Source organism: Solanum dulcamara, chromosome 4, assembly GCF_947179165.1.
Source record: "Solanum dulcamara chromosome 4, daSolDulc1.2, whole genome shotgun sequence".
Classification (NCBI taxonomy): domain Eukaryota; kingdom Viridiplantae; phylum Streptophyta; class Magnoliopsida; order Solanales; family Solanaceae; genus Solanum; species Solanum dulcamara.
In genome coordinates, this window is record NC_077240.1 from 76,847,455 (window position 1) to 76,861,168 (window position 13,714).

General features: G+C 32.5%; 1 protein-coding gene across 2 annotated transcripts; it reads left to right on the plus strand.

Moving 5' to 3' along the window:
* The first annotated feature begins 873 nt into the window (after positions 1-873).
* On the plus strand, positions 874-6,335 carry LOC129885133 (serrate RNA effector molecule-like). 2 transcript variants are annotated; one of them, XM_055959338.1, is made up of 2 exons: positions 874-1,431; positions 6,160-6,335. In XM_055959338.1, the coding sequence occupies exons 1-2, from the start codon at positions 986-988 to the stop codon at positions 6,170-6,172; spliced, it is 459 nt and encodes a 152-aa protein (XP_055815313.1). In that variant the 5' UTR covers positions 874-985; the 3' UTR covers positions 6,173-6,335. The 2 variants fall into 2 exon arrangements, with proteins under 2 accessions (XP_055815313.1, XP_055815314.1); XM_055959339.1 differs by lacking the exon at positions 6,160-6,335 and adding an exon at positions 4,778-4,801.
* The last annotated feature ends 7,379 nt before the right edge of the window (positions 6,336-13,714 follow it).

Here is a 13,714-nt window from a genome sequence, read left to right on the forward strand (position 1 = left end):
AGATAAAGTTTGCTTTGTGGAGTGATGGTTTTGAACTTCACTCTGCACCATGAGGTAGCAAGTTCGAAACTAGCCACCCCCTTATTTTATTCAACATTTTAAAGCTTCACAAATAAAAAGAAAAAAAAACATAGTACCTAATTCGAATCCCGTCCCTTCATGTCAACGGTGTGCAATGTTCAAACCAGTGCACCAATTTAGTTTTAGTATTTTTGGGTGCCTAATAAATTATATATCATATCTCAAGGTATATATACATAATTTTTTGAAGTTAACGAGTGCACGTGCATCTTAAAGGAGACACGTGGGTCTGCCATTGCTTTCAACGCAATATATGATATAATTTTTGAAGTTGTTTTCGTCCCACCTACTTTCATTTCTATATGTAGTAGTTATAGTTATTAGCAACACATTCGTATTTACTTAAAGACAAGGAAATAATGATATGAAAAGTGAATTAAACGACGATAATGAAGAAGTATGTAAACCTAAAGGAAAAAATAATTTTTACGTAAAGTGAGCTTCAGAAAAGAAAAAAGATGATAATTGTTGATGAAAAAATACGAGAAGACAAGAATCTTATAAGCCAAATATCATAAGTTAGGAGTTAAAAATACTTAAAAGTGCTTAAAAATTATTTTGAGTTAAAAACAATTAAAATAAGTCAATTCAAACTAATTTCACAGCAATAGATGGTACAATTTTTAAAGTTGTGTAGTAGAAGTGAAGTAGAAAAAACAAGGTGGGTAAAAATCTAAAGCTCATTTTTTTGTGGGAAACTAGGTAATTAAAGAATAGTTTTGGGGGGTAAACGAAAACCGTCCATCTCCTTAAAACTCCAAAATTTAATATTTACTTTCCACCCCTCGCGATTCTTCAATTCTCCATTTGTCAATCCTAATTTCCACATCTACAAACAAAGGCAAATAAAGTACTTCACTCTGAGCTAGGGTTTTCTCCTCCCGATTTTCCTCAGCCATCGTCTATGGCCGAAGTAATGGATGCTCCGGCGGAAGGTTTAGAACGTCGCCGTGAACGAAGCAAAGAAAATCCAAACAAGTCCACGGAAGAGCCACCGGTATCTTCTCCTCCACCGCCTCCTCCTCCTCCTCCGCCGAGGCGCGGCCGCGATAGAGATTCAAGGGAACGGAGGGATGACAGGGATTTTGATCGTCGAGGTGGTCGTGGGGACTATTATGATCGTAACCGGTCTCCTCCTCATCCTCCGCCTGTTCGAGAGCGTGACTACAAACGTGGACGGCCTAGCCATAGCCCTCCTCCTCCTCTTCCTCCTTATCGAGACCGCCGTGGTGGATATTCTCCTCCTCATCGCCGTTCGCCTCCATTTCCACCTTATAAGCGCTCGCGTAGAGATGACTATGATGGCCGCCGTGGAAGCCCTAGAGGTGGTTTCGGGCACGGCGATCGAAGGTAAATTACAACCTTTTTCTCTGCATATGCTCGTAAATCCTCTTATAAATCTTCAATAATCAGTCTGATTAGCCAACCAGTATGAATTTTACTGAGGCATAGTTATGGTTGTTATAGCTAAGTAGTAGGATTACAGAAATAATTAAGTGGAGAATGGTGGAGGGGCAGACCCATGATTCACCTTGTTTCAAGCTGAAAAATAATAAATTTCTGGGTTATAAAAGGAAGAAGTAGTAGGAACTTACATACTAATACTAAAATAAACGTGCTGAAATACAGCACTTGTTGGTCAATTAGTGTGTTAGAATAGTATATGCAACAACAATACAGTATACTTTCCAGGGCATTGCCCATTTCCCCAATGAAATTGCAATGAAAATGTTTAGGTGCTGACAAAGGTTACCTAAGGTTGGGCTTTTTGAGTGTTTAGTATTATTAGAATAGTGGTGTTAAGCTTAAAAAGGTAGCTTCTGTGAGGTTCCAGTTTTGGTATGTCGTATGATGCACATATTTCTGTTGTTCAAACAACAACATTGATTACACCTTAATGACGAACTAGACAGGTTGTTCATATCAATCCTCTACATCCCTTCCATCCTCTTTGTGTCTGTTTCATTCAAATACTCTGTAATGGGCTCTTTATTTGAAGACCGACAGAACTTTTGTTTAGTTCAAGCTCACTTACATGTTAAAAACAGTTGCAATTTTGTCTGTCTGCGCTAGCAGACACATTAAAGTGCCAATGTTGTATGTAAACGTGAAATTGGAGGATAGAGATTTTCTTTTGAGAAGCTAATAAGTTGTATCTATTAAGCACAAAATAGTAGCAAGAAGGAGATTCTTCTTCCTATCTTATAATTAATGTTCTGGAAGAAGCTGGGCCATAGTTCTTTGATGCTTTTCCAAACTTCATCTCCCTGTGGTGGGGGTCCTATATTTGAATACCATTCATTTAATTTGAAAATATTTCACTGTGATTACCCTCTTCCCTAGTGCACTGTCTTCCGAATTAAATCTACATAACCATTTCATCAAAAGGCTCCTATTTTGTGTTCTCAAGTTCTTGATCCCTAATCCTCTTCCTTTCTTTCTTTCTTGATCTGATGGTACTCCATTTGACTAAGTGGAATTCTTGCTTCTTTTATACCTTGATGGGTATTGAAAAAAGAGACATAATATAAGATGACATGGAAACCAAAACTCTATTTTGTAAGAATTAAGCGACCCCAAGAGAGAGAGGTATTGTCTCTTCCAGTTGGCTAATCTCCTTTCACATTTCTCTATTACACCTTGCCAAATTGAATCTGCTTTCTGTTTTGCCCCTTTAGGCATGCCTAAGTACACTGTGGGGAGACTTTCTGTTGGACACCCAGGAATGGTGGCCAAAACCTGCATATTTTGGACTGAATTAACTGGAAACAAGCTGCTTTTGACCATTTAATATGGTGTCCTGATACAGCTTCAAAATCATTTAGGATCACGTAATTGTTTGCATAATTTCATGAAAGAGTATCATCCATGCCTTCGGGATGATTTATTGCTGTTTTTTTAATTGAATTTTTAGGAGTTATTAATACTCTACTTGCATTTAACACATTGCCGTCTAACAAGCTATTGTCAATAGAAAATATGTTGCTGCTTTCTCTGGTGAATAATAAAGGACCCGGTTTAAGCAATTTCTATTGCTATTAGCTTTCGAAAACATAGACAGTACTCAACAGTGCTTGGGAAACCCTCTGAGCCCAAGATCAGGAATGACGGACTAATTGTAGGAAATAAAAGGATTTTGTGGACGGTAGTTAAGTTGCAAATCCTCCGATTTATTATTATCATTAAGGAGGAGCAAACGGAAATCAGATAAAAAATGTCAGGTCCTCTGCATCTTTCAAGAGAGTTGCTTGATCTTACAGTTTAGGAATCCTCACTCAGACGACTGGTGATAAGGAAAATGGAAACCTATCAAGCTGTTATTTCACCTCTGTAGAATCTGGGAACTATGCATATAATTTGCCGAATACACGAAGAGTTGCTTAACAATCTTGGAATCACCTTATAATCATTATAGGTGAATTGGTCAACAATATTTTAACTTACCAGCTTTTGTTTTGAAGCTAAAACCATTCACTTTCTTAGGCTTCTAAACATTAGATTAGACATTAGGGAATATGTCAAGATCTATCAGCAACCTTTGATATGTTGGTGTAAGTTTCCTGCTGTCAGAGAAATCAAATATGAATACAGAAAACTGTTATTTATCCGGTTGATACTAAATACCTTCAAACTTTTATTGTTTATTCCTCTTCATTGCTGCTCTGGAAATTTTGATCTTCTCTCTTTAAAAGTTCGTCCTTTTTTTTTTGCTATTTAGATTCAATTTTGGCTGATTTGAAATGCAAAGTTTTAGTTATTAAGTGTTTAAAGCTAATTTGGGAGTCCTTTCTGAAATTTTAGATTTTCTTTATTTTGATAATCAGTATACTAATTTTAGAAATTTTTAGAAGTTTGGGAGGGATATGCTGGGTAGTTTATTTTGCAAAGGATATTTTCTTATTGTAAAATATTGATGAATTCATCAGCCTTATTTTTCTCTCTTTTTTTCCCTCTAATTTATTTATGTACTAAAACAACAAGAATATATTGTATATGTTGTTGATCATGAATATAGTGTATTGTATCTTGGACTATTTTATGTTTCTTCTCTTTTTAAGAATTTGTCAATTTTTCTTCTATTTGTGCAAGTCTGAGCTCACTATTTTTTAGAGTCATTTGTATTCTTGATGATTGAATTTGATTTGTAGGCTACGTTGTTGTTTATAAATAACAAGAAGAGAATTATATGCAGGGGCGGAACTACAGGGGTGCGAGGGGTGGCGACCGAACCCCCTTCGTCGGAAAATTGCACTATATATATATTGCGAATTTTTTTATTCATGTACAAATATTATTTTTGCATCCCCTTAACAATTGTAGATTGTGGATTAGTGGATAAGGCGCCTGTGATTAAGCCTGTGGTCGTGGGTTCGATTCTCGACAATGACACATTTTTTTACTTTTTTCATCCAATCCCTTATTTTTTAATTTTCTTGAACCCCCTTATCAAATATTCTGGTTCCGCCCCTGATTATATGTGGAGCAATGATAAAGCTGAAGTGATTTCAAAGAAAGAACAAATGTATATTTTGATCTTAAAAATAGTTTCATTTTAAAAAATAGAAAAAGATCATGTGAATGTAATGTGTAACACATGTGTTTTTTCTCCTCCTTCGAATCGTTGGCCTTTCATATCAATATGCTAATATTTATCCATTTGATGAGTAATTTTAATGGTGTTTTCTTATTTTACTAGCATATGAAAGGAAGAAAGCACAGGAGTGGACAAGCTGAAGGTAAAAATCAACATATTCTCGGGATAAATAAAAATCTTATGTGTGCTTCAGCTAATAATGAAAATGAATCACATCTCTCAATCATTCTGTACGAATTTTATAAGATAACTAACAATGTGATTTGCAAAAATATTATCTCTTTGATGAATTTGTCTTTGTTATTATCTAATTAGTGCATATAACTAAATCGTCCTATTGAAATTTGAGGTGGAAAAATTAGTGTGCAAAAATAAACTAGCCTAAGCATGCACTCAAGATGTTACTATTTCGGTGATTCTTATATTCCGGATAGTACACAAAACGCTCCGGCAGGGAGAAAAAGATAGGGGTTCAAGAGTGTTCATTGAGTCCTTCAATTCGAAGTAAAAGCTTCGGATTCCAGGTATGTAAGGCTATTCATAGCATTGGATTGGGTTCGTCCATGCGCTCACTATTTAAATTCACCGTAATTGAGTTATAGTTGAGTTTTACCCTAATTCTTGAATTCTAAATGAGTTAATTTTTCTTGTATTGAGTTAGATATATTTATGCATTGAGATTATTAGTATTTTTATCTATCATATTATTGAAATTATTGTTCGTGGCTACTTTTCCATGAACTCTAATTGATTTGATGTTCATGAATATTTTTACGCGTGTTTTGAATAAAGATGTTGGCTTTTAATATTCATTGACAAAAAGAGTGATTTGAATTAATACTATATATGTATTTTATTGAGTTCTGAAAGAGAAAAAGAATTGAGTTTAAATGAATTTAATTCTTTGGATTAAATAATGTTTTGAGTAAGATGTTTTGATGAGATGTAAATGATGTTTTGAAGTATAATGATTAATGAAAAGGTAATGAGATGAGTTTGACATTTTAAATAAAAGTCCAATAAGACTAGATGATGAGGTTACTATGAGCACATATTTTGGGAGTAGTATTGATAATCGAGTTGGATAAGAGTTTAATTGATTCAAACCTCAGAACTACGTAGCCAGGTAGGATGGAGGCTATGTCTCTTAAGTCCCATAAAGAGGACTTTGATGATTGGATCCAAGATGATGATGTCATTTACCCTAGCAAGGTATTGGATGGATATGGCAACGACATCGCTTCATTATATCATCACTAGCTCATAAGTGATGATTGTCAGTTAGAGAAACTCTCAACTGAGTAAGCATTGCTTATTATTATTTTTAAACTTGCATTACATATTGATGTTGAGATGATGTTAAGTTCTGAGCTGAGTCTTCCTAAGAGGAGTTTTTTGATATCTGTCCTTATTTTCCTGCCATTTTACATACTCATACTTTCTATGTAATGACGTCATTCGACCTGCATTGTTTTATGATGCAGATACATGTGTTAGAGATCCTCAACAGGTGTATCGTTGAAGATCATTACTTTCCAGCTATTTGATGAGTCTTTGTATTTAGAGGAACTCTTTATCCTTTTATTGTTGTTGAGTATGATGTTTCTTTTGAGGTAGACATGGACACGTTATTGGCACCGTCTGATAGTCTTACAGGCTTCGTAAATAGAGTTTGATGATGTAATTTGAGTAGTTTTCCTTTGAAACTACTTATTTTAAGGATTATTTCTTTCCTTTGATGTTGATAATGGTGAGCCCACATAAATATTCTTATTTTTACTTAAGTCTTTCGCTGATGAACGAATGAGTGATGAGACCAAATGGTTTTCTCGGAGGTCAGAGATCTGAGTACCGGCTACTCCTAGGGTATTCTTTCAGGGCGTGACATTATTCTTAGATTATATTGTGTGACACTAATTCTAGAATGACACTGATCGGAGTGGAGAAACAACACCAATCAAACTTAAATATGAATTTGTAATTCTGCCACACGCATCTTATTTTAAGCTTTCACTTTTTGAGCATTCTGAAAGACAAAATAAAGCTACACAAACTGTAGCTTTTTACTAACTACATCAAAAGCAAAATTCTCAAATTCAAATACAATGTAGTACAATTGATTTTTCTTAGTTACTGTGGTGTGCATATGTCGATGGTAGTCGTATGTGTAGTATATTTCAGAGTAAAATGTTAATATTCAACAAATTGACATATGTTCTACATAGCTTGACCTTGATCTTTGATTTTTGCAAGTGAAAAACATATTCTAATATTGCACTATTTTTAATAATCACAACAATTAAAATAGAAAGGAGAGAGTATTAATTTTATAGTTAAATTATGCCACTAAAAATAAAATAGAAATTTCACAATTATCTTTTAAAAAACATATTAAGTGTAGCCACATCAATTCCCTGTTTGCATCTTTATGTGAGAAAAAATAAAAAATTGTAAAGATTCTATATATTATAGAAGAAAAATATGTAGAACATTCTTTGCGAATGCATTTTATCAAAGAAAATTCAATTGTACTGCATTGTATTTGCATTTGAGGATTTTGACATAAAGCAAGTTGTCAATAGCTTGTCCTTGATCTTTGCAAGTGAAAAATGTGAATGCATTTTATCTCTAAATTCACTAGATATCTATATTCACTTCACAGTGTTAAAAATTCATAGTATTTAACTGTTGTAGCTCACTGATTCTTCTTGCCCAGATTAATATGAAGATATCTTTGATAAACAAATGGCTTTAAGATTCAATATTGAAGTAATAACAGCTAACACTTTCAATTGGACTTGTAAAGTCCAAATTATGGACATGAGTCGAGCGCGACAAAGTTTGAAAAAGAAAATTAAGTTTCAAAATCTGATTTTGAAAGATGAACAGGTGCTCTCGCTTATAATTGTGGCATCTCATTTTATATGTATAATTATACTATTTATCTGCATCTCAAAAAGTACGTCAACATCGACTTTTTAGGAGCAACAAATCAGGACAGCTCTATATGGTGATGATATCAACTATTATGCAGAGAAACTTAAACTTTTGAATACATATCTAATCTTTATTGTCGGAGTCAAAGTTTCACCAACTTCGTACGGAAGACTGATACATAAATTTTACTGGGTGCTTGATAAAAAAGCTCTAACTTAACATGTCAAATCAACTGGCGAGCTTGAGAAATCACTGTCGCCTCTGATCAAGTTAAATATCACAATTTTTGCCAGTATTTCTCAAATGACTCCAGGTCCTGCTGCGGATATTGGTACATCCCTCCTAACAAGCATTACTTGGCTGAAATTTATGTCCTGACATGCAAAGAGCTCATATTTCTTTATTTATTACTACCAGATATTCTGAGAGTTATTCTCTGTTGTGGTCTTTCAAAGTATGCAGGCCGTAGTCAAAATAAATGTTGTGATGTTACTGTTTCCGATGATTAGTAAGTACAACCTTCTGTGTTATACATTGTTATTTACGTTTTCAAATTTTTTAACCATCTTACAATGAATTCTGGAAAATAATAATATATATATTTTTCAGAGAAAATTAATTTCTGTTCACTTTATGGGACGATTTTGAAGAAATTGTAGGAACTTAGAAAATTAATTTCTGCTCACTTTATGGGACGACTTCGGAGAAATTCAAAAAACTGAATTGGAGGCTAAAATGGAAAAGGATAAAAGTTCTCTGTAATCGTTGGAAGGAACATTGAAATTTCTCCTTATCAAGGTATGTGTGATTTATAATATTATACTTAAATATCACCCTTTTACATTATACACTATTACACTATTATTCTATATGTATAGGTTTATCGTTGCTAATCAGATTCAACTCCACAATCCGCATAAATCTTACTTATTCACAGGCATTAGAGCTCATCAGCTGGTACTGACTTCTTACTCTGCATTTTTATCTTCAGCGTGCCATAAATAATATATATAATAATTCATTTGGTATGATAATAGGGCAAAAACAAATAAAGTCATGCTTTCAGGCCATGCATCGAGCAACTTTGTCGGGTCATCCACCGTTCTTACCATGAATCCTGTTCACGGACGAGTTACTTTTATTGCAGAACTTACCTCAACAACTTCAGTAAATTTAACAAATATCTAGACTTAATATCTACACTTGCTTGATTTAATGATGAAGCGGAGTCACGTATATAATTTTTTTGGCTCTACAGAGGGGAGTCTTTTACATTGAGACCAAAATATTAATATCAAATGATCTTCAAAAGTTCTACGTGTTATAATGTTCAGGGTGCACAAAGCAAAAACGCACAAAAAACAAGAAATAGTTTGATTGCATAAAATATGAAAAGAAGACAACATAAGTGCCTTGGTATTACATTTACAACATATATATACATTAATTTTAGTGCAGCAAAATCTAGCATATATAAATAATATTTAAAGTATTAACTCACTACGATTGCAAGTGTACCTTTCGAATTAATTTGATTGAGGATAGCGGTTCGACAACCGCCTTCATTTCTAGTCATTTTGCTGAAAACTTCTCTTCATGAAGGCATATGACATATTTGACATAACCTGCGTCAAGGTTACCCCTTATTTATATGTCTTAATGCGTTTATGTATGTGTATGTATATATATGATATTTGCTTTTGCAAATGAGTTCTTCTATTTCCAGAACAAACTCCTCTACGTTGATTATGCCCAATAGATGTTGTCAAATAGGCTATTTCACATTTAACTAAAAAAGTTAGCCTGAATAAGCTCTAATGTTACTCAATCAAGTCTAACAGTTCTGTCTTACACAGAAAATGAACACAACTCTCCACCAAGCACTAGCGAAAGGAACATTAAAAAGGCCAAGTCGTTCAAGCAAGCGAGATGGAGCTGAAAACGACAACTATTGAGTCCGAATCTTCAAATATTGGTCTGTCAATTCAACCACCCTCACCAATAAAAAAACTATAAAAGATTAGTGAACCAGAAATTCTTTAGTTACTTCCAACCTAATAAGTAAGTAACATTGAATAACTGATACTAAACGACTACAACAAGACTGCACCTCATCCGGCACATTCAATTTCCAGCACATATTAATATATAAGGTATATTATGACTTCAATTTTTGAAATTCATCTCTCATATGAAAGCTTTTAACATTTTTGCCTTTGTTCTTATCTAATTAGTGTACAATTAAATCGTTTTGTGACAAAATTCAGCTATTAAAAGTGATTGAAATTTAGAAGTGAATTGTGATTTTTGCTCTTCTTTCTTTATGAAGTACTAAAATGGTATGTTTCAACTATTATTAAAATCTTACATTCTCATGGTCTGAAAATATAGCCCCATATGGGCTATGACTAAATACTAGAGTATGATCACAGTTTCATCGGCAGTGTCATGAAAGTTTTGATTCTGGGCCTGATGTATGAGCATTTTGGACCTATTTCTTGGTGGCGTGATATCCCAAATTTATAATTTCAATGTAAGGATAGAGTTAAATGTGATTTAATTTGTATTTTATTACGGACATAAAATTCTAGATCCACATTTGAACAACAACCGTACAATATACTTGGTATAATCCACAAATAAGGTCTTAAGAGAATAGAATGTACATAAATTTTATTCGATATTTTGACCAATATGAATAGATGGAAAAACAAGCAAGTGGGGCTTCAGGTAGAGTTGCCAAAAGGACTCAGAGCCACTCAAACAAGTTCATTTTCATATTATGCTTTATATTTAGTGTCCGTGCATTTTTGAAATACATTAATTTTTCTTAAATCAATGCATTTTTTTAAAAGATAGTGCTTTTCAAATTGAATAAAGAATTAATCCAACATTTATTCATTGTTCTAAATTCTAATTCGTCAGTTTGTATTTTAAACATATAGTTATATTATTAAAACATTGTCTTTAGTTTTTGAGCACCAAACAATTCTGCAACTTTACAGTGATCCTTGAGTTTTCTTCATATACGGAAGTAGCAAATTAAGAATGCATGGATACACCTCTAGAGAATAAAAAAGGTATCATTAAATACAAAAAGGTCCCATATTGTTGCTGCTCAGATAAAGGAACATGGCATGTGCGTTGACAACTTAGGCAAAAATTTGCCTAAAGTATGAAGAATATGTTACTTGGGATGGATATCACTTTCAACTTATATGGTAGTGTAGATACACACTTCTCTGTATTACCATTTCCATTAATGATTGATTGTATCATTCACCAAACTGGACATCATCGTGTAAAGTTGAAAAATGAAACTATACAATTCTAAAGTTGTGTCATGAATTTTCTTTATGGCATTTTTATTTTTGGCTTTTCAGTTCATGACAGTGATAACATTGTTGACTACTTAAATGGTATGAGATTCTGAAGATATGACACACCCACTTAAGCATGCTTTTTTTATATGCCTGTCTTCTTTTACTTGAGTTGACCATGAATTTCTAATTAATTGCATTTGTTGTTTTTTTGTTTGTTGTATCAGTGAATCATTGTTGCATTTTCATTTTGATAACATGCTGGGGACATGCCTTTTGGTTATGGACTACTTTCAACATTTAACAATTCATAATTTTCTGATATTTTCATTTTACTGATTTGAAAGATGTAGTTTTGGCTAAACAAATTTAGATGACTATTATAGTTTGAGACTTACATTAATTTAAAAGGCATATCTAATTTGGTTTCTAACAATCTTTACATTGTCTAATTACAGGAAGTCTCTTTTCTGTTTTTGTGACTTTTGTTTGCTGGAGAAAAGAAGTTTGGATTGTCAGTCGGTCAGTTCGTTCAATAGCAAGAACAAAGTAAATCATTTATTCAGCTTTTTGCTCACCTCAATATCCTTACTTTACAGGTGACGTGATATACCACTTTCTTATATAATATGTCACTTTCTTATAAGTTTCTCTTTCAGTAACAATTGCCTCAACTTTGCAGGATTACTAATGCTACACATTTTTGTCAGAAACCTCAACAACTTCCTATGCTATAGCCTTTTGAAATGCAGAAGAATGGATACTAAAATTAAAATTCGAACTCAGCACTTTACGTCTACTAAATTCTGAGTATATAACAATGTTTGCATATGGTTTAAGTAGACACCATACTTTGTCTGTTGTACATATTATGGATATCTATAATAGTATAATATTATCCATATTCTAAAGCAGTCTTGCATTATTAATATTTTCAAGTGCAATTGTTTAGTCTGAGAACAAATTGTTAGTGTTAGGTCTGTGCAGTAGCTAAGTAGATAACTATAATGAACCCAAACAGAAGAGACAAGAAATGTTAGTTATCTTTTGAAGAATTGGGAATGAATTGTGTTCTTATGTGTTTGGCTAAATATTATTATCAACAACACTGGTCTGTTTTTTTTTAAATGTTAAGAAAATAATAATACGAAAAATGAATTGAGCAACAACAATGAAGAAGTATATAAATTCAAATTGAGGGACAACTTCTAAGAAAATGAGCTTTAGAAAAGAAAAAAAGATAAATTATTTTTACGGATAATGCATAAGTACCCCTCTAAACTATAATTGAAATCTCAGCGACGCATATAAAGTTAACTAGGGTCCTAATATCTTCCGCCCTCTCCCTCTAAACTATTTTAAAATGAAATAAACCCACTCAAAAGCTGTTATGACAAAAATAACGTGCACACTTTCTTGAAGGCAAGTGAACAATGAAGAAATTGGACAAATGTCATTTTTTAATTGATCTATTTGCAATTAGTTAGTACACATAATTATTAACATTAAAACTTACATGCATTTAATTATTTTCATTTTTTCTTTGTAAAATATTTATTTCCCTGCTCACTTTAAATTTTTTTAAAAAGTTCCTTTAATTTCAATGTTTTAATTAATTTTTTTATGTTTTATTTAATTTTTTTCACTTTTTCGATATTCGTCCGAAATTAACTTATTTTAAAAATAATATATTTAAAATTAAATTTGAAATCAATCAAAAGAAGGCAAAGAAAATAAAAAAGATAAATAAAATCAATAGAAAAAAAAGAGAGAAAAAACAATGAATAAAGTTTAAAAAATCAAAAAAAAAGTTTAAATACAAGGTAAAAAATTTTAAAAAACTTTTGTGTATTAACTTAGTTTAAATACAAGATAAATTAAATAGGAAGACCTTTATATATATATATATATATATATATATATATATATATATATATATATATATATATATATATATATATATATATATATATATATATAAACGCACGCGTGTTATACCAGCTATCAACTTTACCCGACTGAAGTGCTACATCAGCACAAAAGGTGCACGAAAATACATAAAAGTTGAGTTCGGAGGGGGAGGGGGAAGGGTAATATGACCCGACTTAAATTAAGCTATGTCGCTAAGATTTCGGTTATAGTGTAGGAATACTAATTATCCTATTTTTTATGAAGAAGTATGAGAAGATCCAATTATGAATGAGTAATAAAGGGGAAGACGTGTTATTATATATATGTGTGTGTCTGTGTGAAATGAATAAAATTTGTACCTAAAGTACTTTCAACCAGAAGCGAACCTAGAATTTGAAGACTACGGGTACACCATAAATGGTTAATGCATGTTAGTTTAAGTTTTTCACCGAATACCAATTTGTATGATAATTTTATTTAAAATAAATATATAAAACCAATGTACTAACGTATAAATATGAATTCAATGACTTTGCTAGATAAAGTTTGCTTTGTGGAGTGATGGTTTTGAACTTCACTCTGCACCATGAGGTAGCAAGTTCGAAACTAGCCACCCCCTTATTTTATTCAACATTTTAAAGCTTCACAAATAAAAAGAAAAAAAAACATAGTACCTAATTCGAATCCCGTCCCTTCATGTCAACGGTGTGCAATGTTCAAACCAGTGCACCAATTTAGTTTTAGTATTTTTGGGTGCCTAATAAATTATATATCATATCTCAAGGTATATATACATAATTTTTTGAAGTTAACGAGTGCACGTGCATCTTAAAGGAGACACGTGGGTCTGCCATTGCTTTCAACGCAATAT